Source organism: Rhinatrema bivittatum, chromosome 5 (assembly GCF_901001135.1).
Source record: "Rhinatrema bivittatum chromosome 5, aRhiBiv1.1, whole genome shotgun sequence".
NCBI classification, from domain to species: Eukaryota; Metazoa; Chordata; class Amphibia; order Gymnophiona; family Rhinatrematidae; genus Rhinatrema; species Rhinatrema bivittatum.
In genome coordinates this window covers 16,591,283-16,618,769 of record NC_042619.1, presented here as the reverse complement: position 1 = coordinate 16,618,769, position 27,487 = coordinate 16,591,283, and the positions used below count along the sequence as shown (strand labels likewise).

Sequence of the window (27,487 nt, the reverse complement as noted above, 5' to 3'; positions counted from 1 at the left end):
TTAAAATCATCAAGCACAATCAACAAGCAAGGAGGCAGATAACACCTTGAAGGAAACCTGCTTTTGAGTCTTTTAGGTAAAGAGATCATAACCCTAATCTTATCTCTTTTTCTCTTGATTGCATCACAGAACCATCCCAGACTGTTAAAGGGATATCCATATACACACAGAGAACCTTTCACAGACTCCTGCCTTTCTCATCTCTCAGACTGTCACACCTTCCCCCCTTCTCTATCAGCACTGCAGCTGAACAATTCTGTGTAATATAACTTTGCATCTTGAAATTATTTAAAATTTAGAAAAGGGATAAAGACATGGTTATTTCCACAAGCTTTTAAATGTTTGAAATTTAAATTGCAGGGATTGCTGTGAGTTGGACTAACAGGAATTTCTGTTTTAGGTGTTTATTGCCAGTGCTTAGGTACTTGATTTTTGTGTTTTTATTATGGTATTTAATTTTTTTTTTATTATACTTTATTATTCTATGTGCTGATGTAAGTTTTATGATATTATATTGTTAACCACTTTCATTTTATTTTTTGATAAGGCAACATTTCAAAATAAATTCAACTTAAGCCTTTATGTTGGTCCAATATGAGGTAAGAGAGCCCTCAGAGAATCTCCAGGACCAGCATCACCGCTAGAAGTCGGCAATTGCCCGGAGCTGAAGAGAAAGTGTACAGAGATGGAAAGGGTTAGGCCTGTAGTCGTGACAAATCAACATTCCCTGCCACGTTGTCTGGCTGGAAATTCATACGCAGGATGCCCGAGCATGAACTGGGAATAACCAGTGCAGGGATCTCTGTGGCTCTTTGCCCCAGACAGTTCCGCTCCTTGGATCCTTTGCAAGAATTGAGAAGGCTTGGCAAAGAGTCCAGCCACGTCACGGCATTAACCGGGGAAGGGGAGCTGTCATGGAGTCATGCGCCATGGGTATTCAAGGAAAGCTGAGGATGTCCACCAGTGATTTTAGTGGCAAAATGCAAAGCCTTCCAGGAATCCTCACTGGTTGATGTGGATTCCTGGAAGACTTAAAGGGCTGAACCCACCTAATTCACCCACACGGGCCCAGTCCAATCTGGTCCTACACAATCTCAACACTCCTACACAGGGCTGGAACCATGAGGTTTCAATCGTCCCCTCTCCCAGGATGTTTTCCCTTCTTCATTATTAACCCCACTTTTTGTTTTTTTTTAAATTTAATATTTATTAGTAGGGACGTGCAGGGAAACATTTTTTTTTTTTTCGTTTTTCGGTTCATATTCGGGAGGTTTTTTTCCCCCACAAATTTTGGTTCATGTATTGTTTGATTCGTTTCATTCATGTGAAAAAATCAATCAAACATTAAAAAAAAATTAAAAAAGGCCGAAACCCCCCCCCCCCCAAATGGGGCTGCCCGGGGCCTCCCACTCACACGGAAAAGGCCAGGGCCATGATCCCACTCCCACTTAACCTGGTCCGAAGGGGATCCCCACCAGCGAGGCCTAGGCTCGGGCCGAAGCTGTGGTAAGTCACGGTGACGTCGGCCTCGGCCGGAGCCCAGGCCTGACACTGCAGCCCGGCCTGATGCCGGCTCCCCCATGCCTGGATCTTGGCCTAAGTCGAAGGCCAGACGCATGGCCCGACATTGCGCTGCAGTCCAGAGGACGGGACCCGACGCCGGGGCCTTTGCCTGGACAGGCCTAACGCCGGGACTCCACGCATGGGGACTCTGCCTGGGATCAGGTACAGGGCCTGGAAGCCCAGGCCTCGCAGCTCCTCGGGCAACATCCGCTTCCTCCTCTTTATTCTGACGCCGTGCGCTGGAGTCACCCCGGAGTTAATTAACTCCGGTGCATTCTCCCCAGCAAATGTTGCCATTTTCATGGACGACATTTGCTGTACGATTGCTTTACATCAAAATGGCGCTGTCTGCTGGGGTGAATGAGTCGGAGTTAAATAACTCCGGTGCAACCCCGGTGCATGGCATCAGAGGAAGGGAGAGGACATCGACCAAGAAACTGCGAGGCCTGGACTCCAGGCCCAGGCCATACCCTAGGCTGAAACCCAGGAGTCAGGACCCAGCCTCTGGCCTGGGTCCAGGCTCTGGCCTGAAGCTGGGACCCAGGCGTCGGGTCCTATCCTCCAAGACCAGGCCCTAGCGTCGGATCCCGGCCTCCAGGCCAAGGACCCTGGCTCAGAATCCGGCCTCAGACCCCAGGTGTTGTGCTTGGCGCTAGGCCATGGCCCCCCGTTTTGGGCCTCGGCCTATACCCTAGGCGAGGCCCTGGCTTCGAGTCTGGGCTGATGCCCCTGCTTTGGGCCTCGGCCTAAGCCCTACGCGAGGCTCCGGCCTCGAGTCAAGGCCTAGGCCCAAAGCATTTCTTTCAGACGAATGCAACAAGTAAGGTTTGTTTCATTCGGGAGCCCCACGTTTCTGGGCCCCTCGAATGAAACAAATTGCCCTTGTAAGTTGCGTTTTTAAAATTTGTTTGAAACAAATGCATATCCCTATTTATTAACACTTTGCGATTACACATGCATAATGCAAAGAAAACAGGTACTAAGTAAGGAAATAGCATCCAACAAAAACGAGAAAAAAATACCAAAATGATAGCAAAGTAAATGCAACATTACAAGTAAAATCCACATCATGAGGGGAGAGAAAGGAAGAACGAGAAAAGCAATCTCAAGAAAAAATCAAGGCCAAGGCCCAGTGCAAGGTAACCCCAGAACGTTAGATCTCGACCTGGTCCTAAAATGAAAATAGATTCACCCCCCATGGGAACAGTCCTGGGCCAGGGATCATAAATCATGGCTCCCGCTGGAACCTAGACTCTGGCCACCAGATGTCGCTGGTGTACAATGGCTGGGACGACCCACCTCCCACCCCCCAGCACGAGAAGCCAAGCTGGGGCATCAATCCCAGATCTGCGGAAATGCTCGCCACGAAACCATCGGGCCACCCCCAAACTCGGTGCATTAACGACGGCTGGCGTGCTCTCCATGACCCTGTAAGTCCTCTTACTCACATGTCGATGTTGACGGTCTTCCTGGCCGCCTTTCTGATTTCTTTTGTTAGCCTAGAATGTACCTTCCTACAAAAAAAAAATAAGAGGAGAGAGGCGGCGGTGAGAGCTCAGCGAGATCAAGGTGCGCGGCCTTCCCGATACCAATGAGTTGCGTCCATGGAAGAGGAGGATGCAGACAGGGCACTGCACCAAGGCTTGCCTGCCTGCATAAGTTGCACCAACAAGTCCTATGTCTAAATTATCCCGCCAAACCTCGCTGCAGAGGTTACACCTGATAAGTTGGGCAAAGCCTTTCTCAGAGAACAGTTACGTGCATACTTTTCAGAACTGGAACCTGTGCATGAAGATCAAAATCCCGCCCAGGGATGTTCCAGGGGATTCCAGCCCCTGGAACGTAGTATGGGCGCGTAATTTTACCCGTACGTCAGGTGCACTGATTTACTCTTCCGGTGTGGCTCTCTCTCTCTCTCTTTTTCTATATTACCCCTTCTTTTTTCTCCTGAGCTCTGCACTCCGGCCTCGTGCAGTCTCACGGTGAAAGGCTCCGACGTCTCTGCTGATGAAGACCTGGAAGGAAAGCTTCCTCCAGGACTCTCCACCCCTCAGAGGGGGTAACTTACCCACGCCATCATGAGGTGCGCCAGAGACGGGGAGAGACAATACCAGCAAGGAAGGCTTAGGGACAGCAGTTACGTGCATTACAAGGTGGACACTCTGCCGGTAACATCCACAGGTACAGAAGTACCACAGTTACTCCCTCCCTCCTCCCTCTGCAACGAACACTCACCTCTTCCTCCTCCCTCTGAAATGCACACTCACCTCTCCCTCCTCAATACACACACTCACCTCTCCCTCCTCCCTCTGCAACGCACACACTCACCTCCCCTCCTCCCTCTGCAACGCACACACTCACCTCTTCCTCCTCCCTCTGCAACGCACACACTCACCTCTCCCTCCTCCCTCTGCAATGCACACTCACCTCTCCCTCCTCCCTCCGAAACGCACACACTCACCTCTCCCTCCTCCCTCCGAAATGCACACACTCACCTCTCCCTCCTCCCTCTGCAATGCACACACTCACCTCTCCCTCCACCCTCTGCAACGCACACACTCACCTCTCCCTCCTCCCTCTGAAATGCACACACTCACCTCTCCCTCCTCCCTCTGCAACGCACACTCACCTCTCCCTCCTCCCTCTGAAATGCACACACTCACCTCTCCCTCCACCCTCTGCAACGCACACTCACCTCTCCCTCCTCCCTCTGAAATGCACACACTCACCTCTCCCTCCTCCCTCTGCAACGCACACACTCACCTCTCCCTCCTCCCTCTGCAACGCACACACTCACCTCTCCCTCCACCCTCTGAAATGCACACTCACCTCTCCCTCCTCAACGCACACACTCACCTCTCCCTCCTCCCTCTGCAATGCACACACTCACCTCTCCCTCCTCCCTCCGAAACGCACACACTCACCTCTCCCTCCTCCCTCCGAAACGCACACACTCACCTCTCCCTCCTCCCTCTGCAATGCACACTCACCTCTCCCTCCTCCCTCTGAAACGCACACACTCACCTCTCCCTCCACCCTCTGCAACGCACACACTCACCTCTCCCTCCTCCCTCTGAAATGCACACACTCACCTCTCCCTCCTCCCTCTGCAATGCACACACTCACCTCTCCCTCCTCAATACACACACTCACCTCTCCCTCCTCAATACACACACTCACCTCTCCCTCCTCCCTCTGCAATGCACACACTCACCTCTCCCTCCTCAACGCACACACTCACCTCTCCCTCTGCAACGCACACACTCACCTCTCCCTCTGCAATGCACACACTCACCTCTCCCTCCTCCCTCTGCAATGCACACACTCACCTCTCCCTCCTCCCTCTGCAATGCACACACTCACCTCTCCCTCCTCCCTCTGCAATGCACACACTCACCTCTCCCTCCTCCCTCTGCAACGCACACACTCACCTCTCCCTCCACCCTCTGCAACGCACACACTCACCTCTCCCTCTGCAACACACACACTCACCTCTCCCTCCTCCCTCTGCAATGCACACACTCACCTCTCCCTCCTCAACGCACACACTCACCTCTCCCTCTGCAACACACACACTCACCTCTCCCTCCTCCCTCTGCAATGCACACACTCACCTCTCCCTCCTCAACGCACACACTCACCTCTCCCTCTGCAACACACACACTCACCTCTCCCCTCCTCCCTCTGCAATGCACACATTCACCTCTCCCTCCTCAATACACACACTCACCTCTCCCTCTCTCCCTCTGCAACGCACACACTCATCTCTCCCTCCACCCTCTGCAACGCACACACTCACCTCTCCCTCCACCCTCTGCAAAGCACACTCACCTCTCCCTCCTCAATGCACACACTCACCTCTCCCTCCAACCCCTGCAATGCACACACTCACCTCTCCCTCCACCCTCTGCAACGCACACACTCACCTCTCCCTCCTCAATGCACACACTCACCTCTCCCTCTCTCCCTCTGCAATGCACACACTCACCTCTCCCTCCACCCTCAGCAACGCACACACTCACCTCTCCCTCCTCCCTCTGAAATGCACACACTCACCTCTCCCTCCTCCCTCTGCGATGCACACTCACCTCTCCCTCCTCAATACACACACTCACCTCTCGTTCCTCTGATTGCGGGCCATGGCATCCTGCTCTTTCTTCCTCACCATCTCCTGGAGCAGCTCCTCTCCTTTGTGCACCGCTGTGCGCAGCTCCTCCTCCTGCTGCTGGTGACATCTCAGCAGGACGTGGTACCCCTGTCTCACTGCCGCGTTCTCGCGCTCCTGCCGCTCCACCTGGCCCCGCACGCAGCCCCGCGACGCTTCCAGCTGCGAGATCTCCTCGTCCAGCTCGGACACCCTGAGGCAGACAGCAACATGCAGCAGGCTCAGCACTTCTCCTCGCCACATCAACCACACGGGTGGCTTTCCTATATCTTGGCTTCTCGCGTCCTGTATTTATTTTCCCAAGGTTTCTCAAGGCTTAGGACCTCTCAGCTGTCCAGGTATGGCCGAGGGCCTCTTACCCGTTCCCGTCTGGCCGGTCGAGCTCACTGGAACGGCTCAGAGTGCTAACCCACTGGAAAAAACTTTTCTGGGACCGGAGAAACTTTACCTTGCTTCCTGCTCCTCGAGTTTATCGTCTTTGGCCACAAGACTCTTGTTCAGCTCAATTATTTTATAAGCCAACTGCAAGTCAAGAGAGAGCCCTATTAGTTCTGCCGTAACTATCATTTACCTAGCAAATAAAACGTGTGCAGGTAGAGCACGGGAGGAGATTGGAGAATTTACTTACCTGAGAATTTCGTTTTCCTTAGTGTAGGCAGATGGACTCAGGACCAATGGGTTATGTGCACCCCTGCCAGCAGATGGAGATGGAGTCAGATCTCAAAGCGGACGTCACCCTAGATACAACCCTGCAGTGACCTCAGCCCCTCAGTATTCTCGTCAAAAGCCACTGTGGACGTACGAATGAAAAAACTTGATTAAAAATACGATTAAAAACAAATAACCGTAACTGTACTCAACCAATCATAAACACTGAACTCCAGTAAGAATATCGATGCCCTGATCTAGGGACTAGATGACGGCTTATCCATCATCTCTTGGAACAGATATCCACTCCACAGGCGAATCCTTGGCGCCGTTCTTGGGCAGCTGGGGGCGGGATGCTGAGTCCATCTGTCTACACTAAGGAAACCGAAATTATCAGGTAAGTAATTTCTTCATTTCCTAGCGGGTAGCCAGATGGACTCAGGACCAATGGGACGTACAAAAGCTTCTCCCGATCGGGACGGGAGGCTGCCCGCGCTCCGGATAACACCACCCTTGCAAAGGCTGCGTCCTCTCGGGCCTGTTCGTCCAGGTGATAGAACCTGGAGAATGTGTGTAAGGAGGACCATGTCACCGCTCAACAGATATTGACGGGAGGCAGTAGTCTAGTTTCTGCCCATGAGACCGCCTGAGCCCTAGTGGAATGAGCTTTAACCTGGAAAGGTAATGGTTTTCCTACCTCCACATAGGCTCCCATGACCACTTCCTTATTCCAGCGAGCTATGGTAGCCTGCGAAGCTGGTTCACCCCGCTTCCTTCCACCATGAAGGACAAACAGGTGATCCGTCTTTCGGACCGGTTCTGAAACTTCCAGATACCGCACCAAAAGCCTACTGACATTCAAATGACGGGGGAGGCAATATTCCTCCATTTCCTTGAGTTTATCTAGGGACGGCAAGGAAATGGACTGATCCAAATGAAACTCTGAGACTACCTTGCGCAAGAAGGATGGAACGGTGTGAAGCTGTAAGGCTCCTGGAATCTTCCGGAGGAACGGGTACCGACATGACAATGCCTGCATTTCAGAGATGCAACGTGCCGAGCACATAACTACCAGGAACACCATTTTCAAGGTTAACAAACGCAAGAAAATTCCAATACTAGATTAAGATTCCACAAGGGAACCGGCAACCGTAGGAGTGGCTGAAGGTGCTTCACCTCTTTCAGAAAACGGGCCCCGTCCAGATGAGCCGACAGGGGGATTCTGTTCATCTCACCCCTGAAACAGGAGAGAGCCGCTACCTGCCCCTGCAAGGAGTTAAGGGCCAAACATTTATTCAAACCATCCTGCAAAAATTCCAGAATAAGTGGGATTTTGACCACCTGAGGGAGGATACCACAATCCTCGCACTAGGCCTCAAATACTCTCCAGACCCGCACGTATGCTAGGGACGTAGAGAACTTCTGAGCTCGGAGTAAGGTGGCAATTACTGCCACCAAATATCCTCGCTTCACCAGGTGAGCCCTCTCAAGGGCCAGAAAGTAAGACAGAATTGAGCCGGATCCTTGTGAAGGATCGGTCCCTGCTGTAGCAGGCCCGTGTGTGGTGGGAGGCAGAGGGGGGGTCTCCACATGTTCACATACCACGGACACCTGGGTCATTCTGGAGTTATTAATAGGACTAATCCCCTGTGTGCTCAATTCTATGAATGACCCTGTCAAGCAAGGGCCACGGAGAGAAGGCGTATAAGCAACTCCCAGCCAGGTCTGAACGAGAGCTTCAAACCCCAGGGACCACTGATCTCTTCTGCGACTGAAGAATCGGGGAACCTTCGCCTTGTGGGATGCGACCAGCTGGTCGATGGACGGGAGGACCCCAGCGATCTATCAGCTGAAAGGCTTTGGCTGACAACACTCAGTCTCCTGGATCCAGACTCTCCCTGCTGAGAAAGTCTGCTCTAACGTTGTCTCCTCCTGCAAGGTGAGAGGCTGAGATCATCTGCAGATGACCTTCCACCCATTCCATCAGCCGGTCTATTTCCTGCGACACTTGCTGGCTCTTGGTTCCTCCCTGGTGACTGATATAGGCCACTGTCGTTGCGTTGTCCGACATCATGCGAATTGCTCGATTCCGCAGCCAGTGGCTGAACTGCAAGCATGCCAGCCGTACCACCTGGGCCTCCGGGCGATTGATGTACCAACGGGGTTCTTTGGCATTCCAGCGCCCCTGGCCCATAAATCCAGACGGTGAGCCGCCCCAAAACTATGGAGACTTGCATCTGTAAATTCATTGCCACTGCCTCAAAGGCTTGCTTAATAGTCTCTATCCTTCAATCATGAACATCCTTCAAGGCTGCTCCTCCCTCTATGGTAATAGTCGTCTACTTACACACAGCACATACCAGTGCATCCACTTTGGGAAAACGAAAACACTCTCTCACAGCCGGATCCAGGGGGTACAGGCCTTCAAATGTCTGACCCCCCCTTTAAAATTTGCCTCTAGGGCATCCCATTCCAGATCAATCAATTCCTGGATGGTATCCGTCACAGGGAAAACACAAGAGGAAACCAAAATGGGATTCTTCCTCGGCTCTGACGCAGCATCCGAACCAGGGACACCCACCTGTTTCAAGGTCTGGGAAATCAGGGCCGGCAGGTCATCTCTATGAAAGAACAGAGACATGGGTCGATACGGTTCCAGCCCTGGAGGAATTTCCCCATCTTCCAGGGAATCAGGATCAACCTCATCATCACTGCCATCCGGATTACTGACGGGGAACACCCGCAGGGAGCAGAGGCGAGCTCCGGCGCTTAAGCACAGGACTGGAAGAGGGAGGAGCCACCGGCTGAAGGTCTGACCGGACAGGAATGGGGGAAGCAGAGGGGACTGCACCTGGAGAAAATGCTCGTAAGCCTTGAAAAAATTCCACCCAAGAAAAAGCAGCCGGATCCAGACCAAGCCCAGAAGGGACCGGAGCCGGTCCCACAGAACTGCCCTCGCCAGGGGCGGAGTCAGTCAAGGGAGAACCAAGATCAGGTGTCCCCCCCCCAGTCAAGGCCATGAACAACCCATCATCAGAATGGGAGGAACCAGGCTAAGCAAAATCCGAGGAAGAGAACTCAAGCGCCTGAGCAGCGCCGACACAGGTCAGAAGCCAGGTCAGGCTGAGAAACCCTGATAGGACAGGCACCACAAATAGGAAGACGCTTAGGCTTCTTGCTTACCGGCGCCATCGCGGCGGCAAACGTGCGTTCGAAAGGCTTGCGCTCAAAGGGGAACGCGCACATAAAATAAGCGCCCAGAAGAAAGTGCGGTAAGGTGCACGCACAACCTGCGCGCCAAGTTAAGCGCATGAAAACGTTTGTGCGTGTAAAGAGCGCGCCCAAAGATTGAGCGCACCACACGTGCACAGAGCCAACACCCTGTGCACATCGATGCCCTATAGAGGGCAGCAGAACACGCACAAAAATGGCCGCTGAGTCCTAACACGCAGCGTGCAAGAAAAAAGCCGAAGTGCGAGGCCTAACTCTCCGAGGGCTGCTCAACCTGCCAGGCTGCCCCGTTCCCCAACCCAAACGGGAGCGGGAACGAACGTCGGCACGGCGCGCCGAGAACGGAGACCGGAGGAAGTCCTGAAACCCCTCTGTCTGTCTCTGATTCAGGTAAAACTTTTTTTTTTTTTTTTTTTAAACCTTACCTGAGCTCAGCGCTTACGGGCTGAGTGCAGAGACGGCCTCCGGCTGCGGGGGGGAAAGTGCATCTGCCATCAACGCTGCAATCAGCCTCCTGCACCCACTGCCTTTCAGCTGAACGAGCACCTAAGTCCATGCCGGGAAACCCCAGCTACCGGACCAAGGCACACCTCTGAGGGACCATGGAAATCACCTTTCTTCTCCTGAATTTAGAATTTCAAATTTCTCCTTCCAAATGCTTGAAGCAATCCCCACGGGGAGATGCACGCCCACCATCACTGGAGACGGAGAACACTGGCAGGCTGGGGTCACTGCAGGAGTGTGTAATACTGTGACGTCAGCTTAATCTGTCTCCATCTGCTGGCAAGGGAGCCTAAACCCACTGGTCCTGAGTCCATCTGTCTACCCACTAGGAAACGGGCAGTTAAAAAGTATTTTCTCCCCCTGTCCCTCGACCTCCAGATGAACACACAGAGACAGTCCCTGCCCTGCGGAGCTTACACTCTAGGGAAGGCTCTCCCCATACCTCTCCACCAGTGCTCTGAAGCTCTGCCACCTGCTCCTGGTATTGCTGCTTCATGGCTTGAAGTTCTTCCGGGGAGCTGGGCAAGGGCAAGGCTACTCCGGGCAACCTGAAAGGAAAGCACAAGCTGTTGGTCGAGTCTCTCTCGGGGGCTTTGCAAAATCCTCCCGGGGATCCTGTCGGAAGTGGTGCAACCCTGCACCCAGATCTACCCAGGGAGCACGGAGCGTGCGCGCCAGGCTCGTCTACACGTGGGCGAGAGGCACAGAGAGCATCCATGGGGGAGAGGGACATTTATCATGCTTGTGCAGCCAGCGATGCAGTTCCCAGGCACATCCAGCAAGGGGAGCTCTCGCACTGCTTGGGTCTCCTCAGAGCCCATCAAACCCTCGGTGCTGAGGTTTTCCCCGCACAGCAGCACCTACGCAGGCCCGCATTATTTGAAAAGATATTTCATGCACTTAAAATAAAAGGAAACGAGGCATCGTGCGCAGTAAGTTATGCTCATAAAACATGCGTTTCTGCATGCAAAGTACTTGCAGAATTGCCTGGAGTTTGTGTACATAAAAGTGTGCACCTAACCGGACTCCATGCCTATGTTTATGCACACAAAAAAACCCAGGCTTGCTGGGGGACGGAGCCGGGATCTCCACGCAGGCTTTTGATTTTATAAAGCATACGCCTCCCCCCCCCGAAAGCAGGTGGAGCTTGGTGCAGGCGAGCGTGCGTGCGCGTCATTTCTGATCATTTTCCAGGTGAACCTGCGTGCGCAGGGTCCCTCTGAAAATCGCCAGAACTTGCGTGGTTTTTTGAAATGCGTAAGTTATGCGGAGATGTTATTGAAATCACCGTCCCCGACTCCACAGCAGAGGACCAGCAGATAAAAGGGGACTGGATAAAGCGACCGAGCTCTACCTCCGCACTTACACCGGGAACCTGCCCCGGCACCGCGGCGACCAGAGGTCACGGAGTAACAATGGCAATCGAACGCTAAACAGGCCCTTTTTTCGTTCAGATCCTGGAAGCCCTTTCCTTCGGGTGCCTCAGTCAGCTGCAAGCGCGGAGACTCCGACGCGCGGGAAGGAGCCGCGGGCCCCAGAAACCTCGGAGAAAGCATCGTGTCTGGTTAATTCTTACCATTTGTCTAAATAATAGGGCACCGCAGCCTGCGGAGAATGAAATCCTCCCGGAGGGCTGAAGCAGAAAAAACTCCCATCAACTTCCTCTTCTTCCCTTCCCTCCTGGAGGGATCTGCTATGTGGGCCGGGCCTGCAATCACCAGTGCGGAGGGACAGCAGGGCCTGCCCGCCAGCTGCACCGATTAAATCACAGGCCAAAGGACGTAGGCTTTTTCTTTTGTTTTGTTTTTTCAGCTTCCACGAGTGCCTGCGAGACTCGGGCAGGCGGTAAAACCACGAGCGACGCGACCGGGCCCTTACGTCGAAGCACCACGTAACAAGGGGGGGGGGGACTGCGGGAAGAGCCCCCCCAACGGGGCTGCATGCACTTTCTGGTGTCGCCAGAGACCTCCCTAACCCGCGAGCTGAAGCTTTCGAGTACTTGCGGCTTAAGGGGGTAACACGGGGAGGGCCTGGGAAATCCGAGAGGCCGCGGTGTCACCGGGATTGATGTTTTTTTTTTTTTAATCCACCTACGGTTAAAACTTGGCAAGTCAAACAACTCGCGGAGACTCGAGAATGAAATCTCAGTGCCCAGGGGAGCCGAACCACCCTAGGGCTCCCTCCCAGCTCTGCCCCTTTTCCTCCACAGAGGCGGGGGGGCAGTTTCCGGCAGGTAAACCCTGCAGAAATCCCTTTGAAAATTGCCCAATTAATGTAAAATACCTTGACGTTTGTAAATGTGATTTTTTTTTTTTTCACAAACTTTCAGACTCCCTGGAACCTGAGCCATGCGGGGGGAAAGCCTCTTTACCCAGGCTGATGGCGTTTTTGGTAAGAGGAACAGAATCCCACACAAGTGAGACGGTAGAAAGGCTGCTGGGCGAGGATGAGGAGGACACGAGCATTTACTGACATTATTCACATGAATTCCAGTCCTGTTCCTCCTCTCTCTCTGTCCCTTTGTTCTCGTCCGTGAAAGTCACGGACGTTGCCGACGTTTCTCTCGCTGCCTCAGCTGATAGATGACTACGTTACCAAACCACCCAGCAATAAAAAACAAAAAATGCCATAAGAACATGCCATGCTGGGTCAGACCAAGGGTCCATCAAGCCCAGCATCCTGTTTCCAACAGTGGCCAATCCAGGCCACAAGAACCTGGCAAGTACCCAAAAACTTTCCATCCCATGCTAGTAATAGCAGTGGCTATTCCCTAAGTAAACTTGATTAATAGCAGGTAATGGACTTCTCCTCCAAGAACTTATCCAAACCTTTTTTAAACACAGCTACACTAACTGCACTAACCACATCCTCTGGCAACAAATTCCAGAGCTTTATTGTGCGTTGAGTAAAAAAGAACTTTCTCCGATTAGTTTTAAATGTGCCCCATGCTAACTTCATGGAGTGCCCCCTAGTCTTTCTATTATCCGAAAGAGTAAATAACCGATTCACATCTACCTGTTCTAGACCTCTCATGATTTTAAACACTTCTATCATATCCCCCCTCAGTCGTCTCTTCTCCAAGCTGAAAAGTCCTAACCTCTTTAGTCTTTCCTCATAGGGCAGCTGTTCCATCCCCTTTATCATTTTGGTCGCCCTTCTCTGTACCTTCTCCATCGCAATTATATCTTTTTTGAGATGCGGCAACCAGAATTGTACACAGTATTCAAGGTGCGGTCTCACCATCGAGCGATGCAGAGGCATTATGATATTTTCCGTTTTATTCACCATTCCTTTTTTAATAATTCCCAACATTCTGTTTGCTTTTTTGACTGCCGCAGCACACTGAACCGACGAGTTCAATGTGTTATCCACTATGACACCTAGATCTCTTTCTTGGGTTGTAGCACCTAATATGGAACCCAACATTGTGTAATTATAGCATGGGTTATTTTTCCCTATATGCATCACCTTGCACTTATCCACATTAAATTTCATCTGCCATTTGGATGCCCAATTTTCCAGTCTCACAAGGTCTTCCTGCAATTTATCCCAATCTGCTTGTGATTTAACTACTCTGCACAATTTTGTATCATCTGCAAATTTGATAACCTCACTCGTCGTATTTCTTTCCAGATCATTTATAAATATATTGAAAAGTAAGGGTCCCAATACAGATCCCTGAGGCACTCCACTGTCCACTTCCTTCCACTGAGAAAATTGTCCATTTAATCCTACTCTCTGTTTCCTGTCTGCTTAATTGAGCCTTCTCTGAAATGGGCCAGAATCAATGACAGCCTTGGATTTTTAATTATACTTTTTTTTTTTAAACAGAGATTGGAACTACAATTCCATAACATCAATGAGGTAGACCCAAGATTTCACAGCCTTTTTCTGAGGAACCAGGGTCAGCTGGCGGCCATGAAATCCATGAAATTAACAGCAGGAAAATCAAAACTCCTGTCAGGAATGAAATTCCTATTAGTAAGGGAGCGTGTGCCCTCATACATCGGTATGCCACCCAATCTCCAACATCCCCCCCCCCCCCTCCTGGTGCGTTCTGGTACCTGTAGTGCTGATTTGATAAGGTAGGAGCAGGTACTACGAGTACCACAATGCACCGGGAAAGCATGGAATGGCCGAAGGCCTCCCTCTGGAGACTGGGTCATTTGGCAGTTCTACGTATTGGGCTAGCAGAATGGAGGCAATGGTCTGCAAGCAGAGGACAGGCTGCACGCGCCTTTGTTACCTCGAGGCGTGACTTATCTGCGGGTCCGTGAACTCCGTGTGGATCTTTCCCGTCAGGTGCAGCAGGAAGCTGGTGTTCTCCAAGAGTCTGTTATCTGTGAAGATCAAAGACACAAGAAGGGTTTTTCAGCTAGGAGTGGATCGTAAGGAGATCCATCTGACAATGCTTCAGGGGGCTCTGGTCCTAAATCCATCAGTGGGAGCCGTGCTGGCAGGAGCGACCCACACCCACAGGCAGGGGGGCACTCCTGACCTCCCGCCCTGAGACTGGTGTCAGATCCAGCCGGGCCAGATCCAGCAGCCCGGAGCCCCAGCAAGCCACCTCACTCCCAGATACAGGAGAAGAAAGCCAGTAACTCAGCCCGCCACCGGTCCAACAAGGGAGCCGCCCTGGAGTGGCTAAATCCCGGTCTAAACCCCGGGACTTCCCTTCCTAGGTCCCGCGGCTCTGGCCTGCAACCACTGCTTGAAGGCCAGGCCTGGAAACACTCACCTGGGATCCCTCGCCTGCCAGCATCCTAGACCTACCTTCTGGCCTGCTGGGTGGCAGGTCCTCTCCATGCCTCTGCCTCTGACCCCCCCCAGCTGCCTCTCCATGCCTCTGACCCCCCCCAGCTGCCTCTCCATGCCTCTGACCCCCCCCCCCCCCAGCTGCCTCTCCATGCCTCTGACCCCCCCCCCCCAGCTGCCTCTCCATGCCTCTGACCCCCCCCCCCCCCCCAGCTGCCTCTCCATGCCTCTGCCTCTGACCCCCAGGTCCTATGGGTCAGCTCTCCGTACACCCTCAGGGGTACAGATGCCGTCCGACCGGTCCCAACTTCCTTCCGTGGAGGCAGGGAATCTGACGGCAGATCGGGCGCGTCAGGGCCCATCCCGTCTGCCCACCTTGCAGCCAACGATCTCTGGCTTCCCCCCCCCCCCCCTTCACAATTAAAAAACTCTTTCCTGCTCCTCCCAGGCCTCTCCGAATCCCGGTACCGTTTCTCACTCCATTGGGCTGAGCACGTGAAATGCTAACGGGCTAAGCTTTGCCGGGCGGTACGGATAAAGTTGGCCATCTTTTTGGCCCCCTTGGTACTCCGAAGGCCTGGGGGAGGCTCTGCGAGGAGAAGAAACGTCTGCTGGGATTTTCTGCAGCCCCCCCCCCCCCCCCCCGGCCCGGTTTGCTGGTTTAATGCAGCGATCTGCGGAGGCACCAGCCCCGTCTCCTTTGAAATAAACGTGGATGGCAGAGCAGAAGTGCATTTGATTCGCCTGCTCCTCGCCAGATTCCAGCTCTGTTACAAAAGTCTGCGGCGCCTGAATTTTGAGGCAGAGTAGATTTTGATCTGCCTTCTTGCACAAGATTCGTTTCCTGGTTTTCTTGTAGCGTTTTGCTTTTTTTTTTTGTAATGCAAGTAAAACCACAGAGCACATGGTTGGTGGGGGGAGGAAGTTAATCCAGGAGACAAAGATTACAAATAAGCCGTGCACGGGAGGGGGAGGGGCAGACGACGTAGCGTGACGGTCAGCTCTTCGGGGAGGGAGGGAGGTTGTCACCCGTGCAGGGGGCGATCTATCACTCCAGTACGTTGGATTGCCTTTCACCAAACCCCCAGTCCGATGTAATCCCTCTGGGTCTTCACGCTCCCCCCGCCCCCTCTCTCTCGTTCTCTCGGGCTCCTCTGTGAAGGGGGGGGATCCCAGTGCTTGGTCCTGGCTCCAGCTCCCAGAGGCGGCTGGGTAAGCTCAACCTGCCATGGTTAATACCGGCTGAACGGCAGGGCACCAGGATTACCAGGGGGGATGGAGGAGAAGCGCCCCGGCATAAAACCACTGACATTTCGTGCCTGTACCCTGCACAACGTGTATTTTCTTTTTCTGAGGGGGGCAGAGTCCTTTTGCTCTCGCCCTCTCTCTGAAAGGATCATTAGCCGACCGCAGCGATTTTCTTGCGTTTAACCAGCCGTCGCCCCAGGCTGTGGGATGCCAAGGCCCTCGAAAAGCGAACGGCGCCGTCGGGTCAGCCCCATCACCAGCTCCAGTGGCTCGCTAGCCACGCCCAGAAACCTCCCCGCCGTCATTGGGGGGGGGGGGGGGGGGGGGCGGGGCCGGACCGAGCCAGACCTGGGTTTCACCGCAGCCAAGCTCTGGGAGTCAGCGCGACCCGGATACCACGGAGCTCGTTGGCAACCCCGGGCCTCGGGATCCTACTGATACTCAGACGGGCTCCGGGCTGGGTATTTCAGAATAAAAGGGCTTTCCTCAGACAGGATTACGGTCCCAGAATCTCTATCTAACCCGGGAGGGGTTGAGCGCTTCGGCCCACCCTTCGCTGGGGTTCTGGGGAGACGTTTACCATAAGCCAGCACGATGCTGATAAACTCTGCCTGCTAATTTATCTCTCGTGCGCTCTCTCTCTCTTTTGGGTGCTCCTCCTGGTGCTTTACTGACCACAGACTGCCGGGGCAGAAGGTAGGGGGAAGGAAGGTGTTTCCAGTCTGTTTCCTGTAGGTTGGACGCCCCCTCGCTCCTCCCACGTGCACTCTACTGCACTCCAGAAGGAGGGACGGACTAGGATGGCCACCATTGGGCTCCACAGGCAGTGTACGTGGGCAATCAGTGCGGACACTTTTATCCACCCCACTGTGGTCCTGGCAAGAACTGGAGGAGGGCAGCATCGGCCAAGAAGATATGAGCCAGGACCCGTTCCTCCGGTTCTCTCTGGCGCTGAGCACCCGCAGGCCCTCAGGACTGTGCGCTCCTGGACCCCGCTATCGCTCCTCCCAGCGCACCTCCTGGTTAGAGAAAGAAGCTTATGTGGGAGAAGAAATGGCTTCAGGAATCTTTAGTGCGCATTATCTGTCAGTCCCCCTCCCGATGCTGAAAGATCTGCAGCCTGAGAGACAGGGGGGAGAGGAACACTGATAGTGAGAGAAAGGCGCATAGGAAGGATATGATATGATATGATATGATATGATACAGACCTTCAGATACTTGAAAGTTTTTAATGATCCAAAGTCAACGACAAACCTTTTCCATTACAAAAAAAATCAGCAGAACCAGGGGTCACGATTTGAAACTCCAGGGAGGAAGACTCAGAACCAATGTCAGGAAGTATTTCTTCACAGAGAGGGTGGTGGATGCCTGGAATGACCTTCCGGAGGAAGTGGTGAAGACCAGAACTGTGATGGACTTCAAAGGGGCGTGGGATAAACACTGTGGATCCATAAAGTCTAGAGGATGTGAATGAGGAGAAGAGGCAAGGGGGTGGCTTGTGGGAATAATGACTACTACCTGGTGATTAATACCCTTATTCAATAAACATACACACGGTTAATGTGACTCCAACATTGCTCTATGCTTCAACGGCAGTGAGGAAACGTGGAAAAAAGGATTTGCATTCACAAACAAGCGTGGGAGTAGCTTGCTTGTTACGGCGGTTACTACCCCAAACTAAATAAGCCTGATACTTCACTTTCAATGGATATCCAGCATAGCTCTCTGCTTCAACGGCAGGAGGGAATGAAGATAAGATGATTTATATTCAGACAACTACCAACAAGGACTGAATTGCACAGGCTGGGTGAACAAATAAGCATGGGAGTAGCTTGCTTATTGCGGCGGTTACTACCCCTAACCAATTAAGCTAGATATTTCACTTAGATGCAGCTCCAGCCCTGCTCTCTACATCGATGGTGGGGGTGGAAGGAAATTAGAACCAAAAAGTTACCAATAACGGCCCTGACCTCAGCGGTCAGAGTAACAGATAAGTATGAGAAAAATAACTGTGAAAGCTTGCTGGGCAGACTGGATGGGCCGTTTGGTCTTCTTCTGCCGTCATTTCTATGTTTCTATGTAGATAGGAAAAAGCGCACAGCAGGAGGTGAGGAGGGAAGTCAGAGAGGGAGAGATGGAGGAATGAACATGGACGGGGAAACCGAAAGACAGAGGGACAAGGAAGAGAGATGGGGAAGAGTAAAACGATGGACAAGGTGGTGCAGTCTGTAACAGGTAACCAGGGGACGGTTATATTTGTCACCGGAGGTTGTGCTCACGGTTGCCAGAGAGCAAAGACCGAGTGGGGGCCGGAAGGGCTATGGAGAGAAAGGAACGGGAGAGGGAGACCCAAGGCACCGAGGAAGAGCCTGCATTTAATTTTCCTTTACGTCAACCCTGGCTGCTGATCAGCCTGGAGCCCCGTTAATCCCTGCCCCAGGAACGGTGCGAGCCCCAATAACTCCCCCCACCCCACCACCAGCTCAGAGAGGAGGAAGGGGCCGAGCAGCGGCCACGGAGGGTTGGTCAATCGAGTGTACAATCTGTAGGACCCCCCAAACACACCCGAGTGGGAAACGGAGACGGGAGGAGGCGGCGGAGCGGAGCCGTCCCACTCTCACCAGGATGCCCTCTGTGAAACATAAGTCCTTTCCACGTACTGAGACGTGGAACCCGGCGGCTTCTGTCACACGCACGGACGGGAAGGCCAAAAGCTGAAAACGTCCAAGATGGAGAACGGGAAGGGGAGAGACGAGTCCTGTTTTTAGGCCCCGGACTGAAAAATAAGGATTAGAGGAGCAGGATGGAGGCAGCAGCCAATCGGGTGCCTGCCTAGTGTTTTTTATACACAAGAAACCCTCTTATGCCTGTAAGAGAGCCTCACAGCGCAGCCGGGATAAAGCAGATCAAGATCATTAGAATCCTTTCAGCAGCTTTTGCAGAAATCCCGCCTCTCCCAAGTCATGAGAAAGCTTGGGCAAAACACTTAAGCGCTGCCAGAGGTCTAATCCCAGCTCTGCCACCTACTCTCTCTACAACTGTGAGCCAGGGCCGGATATAAAACCTGGGCACCCTCCGGCACTGGGGGGTAAGAGGAGGTCACCTCCCGGAAATCACCGGAGGGGTGCGAGGATCCCTGCCCGGATCTTCCCCACCAGCTCCACCCTCACTCCTCCGGCGATCGCTTCATCGGCGCCACAACAGCAGCTTGAGCAAAACGTCAGCAACGGGGCCTGCAGCAGCCCCTCCCTGACCCCATCCCCCTCCTTCAGGACAGGGCTTCCTGTGGCCAGACAAAGCTCCTGGCCTTCCCCGAGCTAAAATCACTTTACCTATCATATGAAAGAAAGAAAATTCAGCCAAAAGAGGTGGCTGAAAAGGCTAAAAGCAAAAGAAGAATAAAAGGGATCTCGGGAAGTAGAGGGCAGGGAAGAATATCTGGAAAGGCTGCAGGAAGCAGGGAAGGCAGTCAGGACAGCAAGGTACAAGAGTAGGAAAGCAGAGCGCAAGGACTGAAGTGGGAAATGGTGGAGGTCTATAAAATCATGAGAGGCCTAGAACGGGTAGATGTGAATCGGTTATTTACACTTTCGGATAATAGAAGGACTAGGGGGCACTCCATGAAGTTAGCATGTGGCACATTTAAGACTAATCAGAGAAAATTCTTTTTCACTCAACGCACAATAAAGCTCTGGAATTTGTTGCCAGAGGATGTGGTTAGTGCAGTTGGTGTAGCTGGGTTCAAAAAAGGTTTGGATAAGTTCTTGGAGGAGAAGTCCATTAACGGCTATTAATCAAGTTTACTTAGAGAATAGCCACTGCTATTAATTGCATCAGTAGCATGGGATCTTCTTAGTTTTTAGGTAATTGCCAGGTTCTTGTGGCCTGGTTTGGCCTCTGTTGGAAACAGGATGCTGGGCTTGATGGACCCTTGGTCTGACCCAGCATGGCAACTTCTTATTTTCTCGTTCAGAAAGCACAGAGGGCTTTTTTACCCAACCTGTAAATCAAACCCTTTCAGGCAAAACCTCTACAGCAAATTTTGCAAGCGAATGTTATTTCTGCCTCCCCATTCCGTCTCCCGACCGGTAAGATGAAAATCAGGGTTTCTGTTTGTGACGCCGACGGCAAGACGGTTTGTAACTCCTCGCCGCACCAGCAGTCACAGACCCGCCTGTCTGGCGGGAGCAGGGCCGTGCCGCAGCTCCCCGGCGCAACAATCCTGAGCGTGAAAAGAAGAACTCTTTCAATGTTTCACCTCAAGGTACAATAAAGTTCCTGTCCCAAAGAGCTTACGATCCAAGCGAGCTCCTGAGGCCAACAGGAGGCAAAGCGGGTCCAATGAGAAAGCAAACTTCCCATAAACACAGAGAGGGAGGGGAAAATGGGCCCCAAAGCAGCTTTATCCACGAGCACAGGGAGGAAGTGAGGTTTGACTTCTGGCTTCCCCCTTCGCACTAACCGCCAGGCCAGGCCTCCTCTAGGCCGCGATCCGTAACTCCTTCCTTTTTCAAGCAGGTAATCGGTGATCTGGGATCCCCCTAAGGAGCGTGCGATCAGTGAAAAGCCCAAGAGCTGAGAGTCCGTTTGCGCCGCTTCCCAAACCGCAGCATTTGCACACGGTTTCCCCTTTCCCTGCAACGTCTGGAAGGGGAGGGGAGCGGCCGCAAAAGTCGGGAACGGATCTGGTTTCGTTCTGCGTCCTTCACCCAAACAGGGGCCGGGCACAGGCTGACGGCTGAGCACGTCAGGGCCGGGCGCGCAGGGAGGGGTTTTACACCGAAAGAGAAAGCAACCTGCTGGGGACTCTTCATCCCTAATATTCACAGCTCCGGCGACGAGGCTGCGCCTCCACACGCCGGAGCGACATAGCGGGTGACAGCAGAATAAGGCCGATCGGCCCAGGTACTCCTGTCCCCCGCTATCGAGGATGCGGCCCGGGTACTCCTGTCCCCCGCTATCGAGGATGCGGCCCGGGTACTCCTGTCCCCCGCTATCGAGGATGCAGCCCAGGTACTCCTGTCCCCCGCTATCGAGGATGCGGCCCAGGTACTCCTGTCCCCCGCTATCGAGGATGCAGCCCAGGTACTCCTGTCCCCCGCTATCGAGGATACAGCCCAGGTACTCCTGTCCCCCGCTATCGAGGATGCAGCCCAGGTACTCCTGTCCCCCGCTATCGAGGATGCGGCCCGGGTACTGCTGTCCCCTATCGAGGATGCGGCCCGGGTACTCCTGTCCCCCGCTATCGAGGATGCGGCCCAGGTACTCCTGTCCCCCGCTATCGAGGATGCGGCCCGGGTACTCCTGTCCCCCGCTATCGAGGATGCGGCCCGGGTACTCCTGTCCCCCGCTATCGAGGATGCGGCCCGGGTACTCCTGTCCCCCGCTATCGAGGATGCGGCCCGGGTACTCCTGTCCCCCGCTATCGAGGATGTAGCCCAGGTACTCCTGTCCCCCGCTATCGAGGATGCAGCCCGGGTACTCCTGTCCCCCGCTATCGAGGATGTAGCCCAGGTACTCCTGTCCCCCGCTATCGAGGATGCGGCCCGGGTACTCCTGTCCCCTATCGAGGATGCAGCCCGGGTACTCCTGTCCCCCGCTATCGAGGATGTAGCCCAGGTACTCCTGTCCCCCGCTATCGAGGATGCGGCCCGGGTACTCCTGTCCCCCGCTATCGAGGATGTAGCCCAGGTACTCCTGTCCCCCGCTATCGAGGATGCAGCCCGGTGATCCCCCTTTCAGTTCCATGCCCCTCCCCCCTCCAACCAGAAGGTCTCACGCTACACCTAACGGCCACCAACGCCAGGGCGACCGTGCCCCGAACATCCCGGTCTCCCGGGTCCCTTTCCCCAAGGAATCCACCAGGGCTCGTAGCCATTACTGTTCTAGCAGCCTGCGGGGCAGACTCGACTGTGGAAGAAAGCAAAGCCGAGAGCTTCCAGGGGCGGGGGATGGGGAACCTTAGGGGGCTCACGCGCATCGCGACCCCAAACATCGAGAAGACGTGTGCGCCTCGAACTGTGGCAGATGCTGGATGAGCGAGAGCAGAGGGCAGAGTCCTCCCTGATGCTCCCCCATGGGAAGTGCCCTGTGGACGCGTGGGTCCGGTTTCCTCCAACTCCTGTCCCCCGAGGATGGCTGGGCCCCAAGGGAGGGGTTTCTAGGACTCGAGAGATTTTCTAGGGATCGGAGGAGGGTCTTGAGAATGGAAAGGAGGAAAGAGAGGAGCCGGTCCCCTGTGCGAGATTACCTAAGAGATCTGGAGGGCAGATTTCTGCTCGGAGTCAGCTTGAGGCCTGCCAGTCTGGGAACTCTACTTGTAGACTTTACTCCTGGAGTTTCCCAGTGGGCCGCAAGTGGAGCCCATGCTGTTTGCAGCTGGAGTCAAGGAAGGCCTGGCAGCCATGAGCAGAGCCCATCCCACCTGCAGCTGAAGTCAATGGAGGCCCTGCATGCATTTGCCTGTGATTTAGAGCCTGTGTGCCTAAGTCAGGGTGTGTATGAGAGAGGGATTTTGTGAGGGTGCATGTTTGTGTGAGACAGAGAGAGTGCCTGTGTGAGGGGGTGTGTGAGGGAGAGAAAGAGAGAGCCTGTGTGAGGGAGAGAAAGAGGGAGCCTGTGTGAGGGGGTGTGTGAGAGAGAGAGAGCGGGAGTCTGTGTGAGGGGGGAGTGTATGTGAGAGAGGGATAGAAGGAGCCTGTGTGAGGGGGAGTGGGAGAGAGAGGGAGTCTGTGTGAGGGGTGTGAGAGAGAGAGAGAGAGGGAGTCTGTGTGAGGGGTGAGAGAGAGGGAGTCTGTGTGAGGGGTGAGAGAGAGAGGGAGTCTGTGTGAGGGGTGAGAGAGAGGGAGTCTGTGTGAGGGGTGTGAGAGAGAGAGGGAGTCTGTGTGAGGGGTGTGAGAGAGAGAGGGAGCCTGTGTGAGGGGTGTGAGAGAGAAAGAGGGAGCCTGTGTGAGGGGGTGTGAGAGAGAGAGAAAGAGGGAGCCTGTGTGAGGGGGTGTGTGAGAGAGAGGGAGTCTATGTGAGGGGGTGTGTAAGAGAGAGGGAGTCTCTGTGAGGGGGTGTGTAAGAGAGGGAGTCTCTGTGAGGGGTGTATGAGAGAGAGGGAGTCTCTGTGAGGGGTGTATGAGAGAGAGGGAGTCTGTGTGAGGGGTGTGTGAGAGAGAGGGAGTCTGTGTGAGAGGTGTGAGAGAGGGAGTCTGTGTGAGGGGTGTATGAGAGAGAGGGAGTCTGTGTGAGGGGTGTGTGAGAGAGAGGGAGTCTGTGTGAGGGGGAGTGTATGTGAGAGAGGGACAGAAGGAGCCTGTGAGGGGGAGTGGGAGAGAGAGGGAGTCTGTGTGAGGGTGTGTGAGAGAGAGGGAGTCTCTGTGAGGGGTGTGAGAGAGAGAGGGAGCCTGTGTGAGGAGGTGTGAGAGAGAGAGGGAGCCTGTGTGAGGAGGTGTGACAAAGAGAGGGAGCCTGTGTGAGGGGATGTGAGAGAGAGAAGGAGCCTGTGTGAGGAGGTGTGTGTGTGTGTGAGAGGGAGTCTGTGTGAGGAGGTGTGAGAAAGAGAGGGAGCCTGTGTGAGGGGGTGTGAGAGAGAGAGAGGGAGTCTGTGTGAGGAGGTGTGTATGTGAGAGAGGGAGGAGGAGGAACCTGTGTGAAGGCTGTATGAGAGAATGCGAGTGGAGGGCTGGGGGTGAAGAGTGGAAGGGGTCTTGCCAGGGGTGTAGGGAGTTAGGATGAAAGGGAGATTTCTACACTGCACTTCTAGGGGATTTCTGCTCACAATATTTAAAATGTTGCATCTTTGCATATAACTTTCTGTATTACCTTTTAAATTAATTAGTCAAAAACTGTAATGTTTATTGTATTATTTTAACCAATAAGTATGTAGAATTTTAAAATTTTGTATGTAGAATTCCCCCAGGAGTTAACATTTTTGCTGAAAGAATCTGTCGTACGGCTGAAGTTGCGAGAAGAGGAATTTGCAGTTTCCTCTCAGGAAGGAGTGTGCATGCAGCTGGCAGGTCCCATTCAGGAGAAGAGGTCCGGGAGGGTCCCTTTAAAAGTACCAGGGAGTGCAGGTTTACCAGAGCCTGTGCTCTGTGACTTATTGCAGCTTCTGTTCCCGCGTGCACCTGCTGTGAATCCCCAGCAGTGATCAAGTTATCTTTGCTGTAACAGACCAGACCGTTGAGCCCCAGGCAATCCGTGCAGGTCAGTGAGGGCAGGGAGGCACCGGTCTGCACAGCCCCTCCCTTTGAGGGCACTGGGACAGCCGTCCCCCTCTGAGAGGTTTTATAAGCAGCTCTCTGCTGAGAGCTCTGGGGGCAATGGGAGGTCACTAACTGGCTGCTTGGGTTGGTTCCTGGGGATTTTGAAGGTTTGACTTTGTAAGAAGCCTGTGAGACTCCTGGGTGTTGCCTGGGGTGAGGGTGTGGAATAGGGAAGACCTGCCCCGCTGGGATCTTCCACGAGAGCAGAGGAGTGGTGGTGACTGCTGCAGAGGCTGCTGGCTGTTTGAGATAAGTTTTTGGGACTAGAGACATTTTGGTTTGGAAGGCGCTGGAGGAAGAGCTCTGCTGTCCCTGCTTCCTGACTTGAAAAGGAACAGCAAGAGCTGCGAGTCCCAAGGGATCCCTTTCCAGCACTGGGCCGGGGTGAGTGAAACGTGAGTGAAATCGTGAAGTACCAAGGGAGCCCCGAACTGAGATCCATCTGAGGGCCCCCACTTGGAGTCTTCACCCCTGGGAGAGAGAGAATTGTGACTCTCCGTGCAGAGACTGGATTTTTTTTTTTTTTTTTTAATCTTTTGCCAGTTTTGGAAGGGGTTTCCTGCCTACCTGGGAACGCCACTGAGCCAAGCTTCGGAAGGCTGAGGTTTCCCTTAAACAGAGACAGAGGGCAAAGAAGGGTAAGAAGAGAGAACTTCTGCAGTGCCCAGGATTACCTTTTATTAAGCCTTAGCTCATCAGTAAAGACTTCAGTCAGTGATTCTAGTGCATTCTTTGGGCACACACGCTGGATACAAAAATACTTCTCCCGGGGGAAAGCAAGCACAAAGCACCACCCCAGTCACATCTGGGCCTCCTCCTGCCCCATCTACAACGAATCCAGACCCTGGGGAAGGGACAGCAGCAGAGTTAGCCGGAGACTTCCAGCCCGGAGCCACTTTAAGATCTTCGCAGTCTAGCGCGCACCCGGGGATGGGTTACACAGTACAAACAGGTTTCTGTTTTGTTTTAACAAGCCCAGATCGGTGCCTGGTATGCGTCGTCTCTTCCGTTTATGACCGGACCGGAGCTTTGCTAGAAGACCTCCAGACAGCCTAAGGTCATTTAACCTGTCCCCCCCCATCCCCCGGAGTGTGCAGGGGGCAGGGTATCTACTTGCCCCACGGTTCTAGGAGCCAATGGAGCAGGGGCCACATTAACAAAGAAGGCCGCTTAATCTGAACTCGGTACCGAGTAAATTAATGGGGTGGGGGCCAGCCTGCACCGCCGAAGGACGGGGAGGACCAACACAGCCGTTCAGGCAGGCGCAGGGGCTCGCCGGCTTACAAGGAGGGACACAGCGCGCCTGTTCGGCCATCGGGCGCTTTCCAGGCGCGCATTCTTGCGGCTGCCGATTTTTAGAAGGGAAAGGCGGCGGGGGGTTTCCCTCTGAAAATGCGCTTCTCGCACCTGCCCCGGCGGAGCCCGGCCGTGAGGCTCCGCAGTAATACGCGCTCCCCCGATTAAACCTCCCAAGACAAAGGCCGTCCGAGAACTGGGGCCAGCTCCCGCCTCCCCCGGTAGCCTCAGGCTGGCGGCGGCTCCGTGGATGGGGTGGGGAGGGTCGGTAACTCACAAGCCTGGATCACGTCCTGGAAAGTCGCCTTCTGCCTCCGGTCCCGCTGCTTCAGCGCCTTCACGATGTGGCGCTTCCAGCCCGCTCCCCGGCTCAGCCCCTCGGCCGCAGCCATGACCGGCGGCAGCCTCCGGAGCGGCGAGAGCGACAGGGGGCGGGGCCCGAGCAGGCAGGGGGCGGGGCCCCAGAGTCCGGCGGAACGCGGCGGACAGGGCCGAGGGCGGAGCCAGAGAAGGCCTGCGTCCGGAACGTCCTGGGGGCGCGGCCCCAGCCTCCGGCGGTGAGAACCTGCAGGTGGGCGGGGCCAGGCCCAGGAGATGGGGGGGGGGGCCCTCGGTGACGTCACGCCCTCGCCGGGGATTCCCCGCTCTGGGCAGGGAGGCTTCCCCCGGCACTGGGCCTTGCGCTCGATTGAGTGCACCCCGGGCGGGGCAGATCCGGGCCGGGTTTTGCAGGCGGGAATGGGTAGTTCTGAGTTGCTGCGGAAATTGAGTGGGACGAGCAGAGCTACAAGTCCATAGCCTTCAAAAGCCCCCCCCCCCCTCCTTCTAGAATGAGACCGTTTCTGTTTCAGGAAAGCTTCTTTCCAGCTCAGAGTTACTTAATGTGCGCTTTGTATAAGGTCTGCTAGCCAGAGGTAACAACAGTGGAAGAGGTTCAGACTAAGATCCCCATTGTAATACGAATATATCATCCAGTGCAGGATGGTAAATCTGAAAACAGTGGAGTATCCAGAATTGATTTTTTTGGTTAACATGGGTGGGCTGTAGGCATGCAGGTCTGAGCCCTACTGGTTGTTTTCTTATTGATAAATAATGCCATATACTGCAAGGGCCATTATGCATCATGCATGACATTTTAAATTATTTTACCTCAATTATTTCAAGCACTTACCAGCATTAAAAATTCCTTATTAATCTGTATTAATTTGTTTCATATTTATTGTTTATAAATGCACAAGTATATCATGTAAAAAAACATAGAAAACAAACAGATCCATTCAATCATGTAATAAAACAAAATTAATATATGCTTTCATGAATCCTCTTTGCAGAAAGCCAGAAAGCATCATAACTACAATAAAATAGTATTAATCGTCAGAAAAGGTGCAGAGTAGAGCTAGGACAATTCACATTACAACCAACATGAAAAAAAAATTCAAATTCTGATATCATTTCAGCAAAACATATCCTTCCACTGCTAAACATTTTGGGGCGGATTTTCAGCGCCCTGCTCGCCTAAATCCGCCCAAAACCGGGCGGATTTAGGCGAGCAGGGCCCTGCGCGCCGGTAAGCCTATTTTACATAGGCCTACCGGCGCGCGCAGACCCCGGGACTCGCGTACGTCCCGGGGTTTTCGGAGGGGGGCGTGTCGGGGGCGTGTCGAGGGCGGGCCCGGTCGACGCGGCGTTTCGGGGGCGTGTCGGCTGCGTTTTGGGGGCGGGTACGGGGCGTGGCTATGGCCCGGGGGCGTGGCCGCGCCCTCCGTACCCGCCCCCAGGTCGCGGCCCGGCGCGCAGCAGGCCCGCTGGCGCGCGGGGATTT

At 53.9% G+C, this 27,487-nt stretch overlaps 1 protein-coding gene across 2 annotated transcripts in view; it reads right to left on the bottom strand.

The window, feature by feature from the left end:
* ATG16L2 (autophagy related 16 like 2) overlaps nucleotides 1-26,122 on the bottom strand; it is a 79,888-nt gene extending 53,766 nt beyond the window's left edge. The window contains exons 1-6 of one of the 2 annotated variants that reach the window (XM_029602061.1): nucleotides 25,943-26,122; nucleotides 14,358-14,451; nucleotides 10,554-10,659; nucleotides 6,177-6,250; nucleotides 5,679-5,921; nucleotides 3,012-3,077 (exon numbers count right to left, since the gene is read on the bottom strand). In XM_029602061.1, the coding sequence (XP_029457921.1) occupies nucleotides 3,012-3,077; nucleotides 5,679-5,921; nucleotides 6,177-6,250; nucleotides 10,554-10,659; nucleotides 14,358-14,451; nucleotides 25,943-26,057 (698 nt within the window). In that variant the 5' untranslated portion in view covers nucleotides 26,058-26,122. Of the gene's footprint in view, nucleotides 1-3,011; nucleotides 3,078-5,678; nucleotides 5,922-6,176; nucleotides 6,251-10,553; nucleotides 10,660-14,357; nucleotides 14,452-25,043; nucleotides 25,063-25,942 lie in introns of those variants that run through there. The other variant, XM_029602062.1, reaches the window with a different exon arrangement.
* Between the last annotated feature and the right edge of the window lie 1,365 nt (nucleotides 26,123-27,487).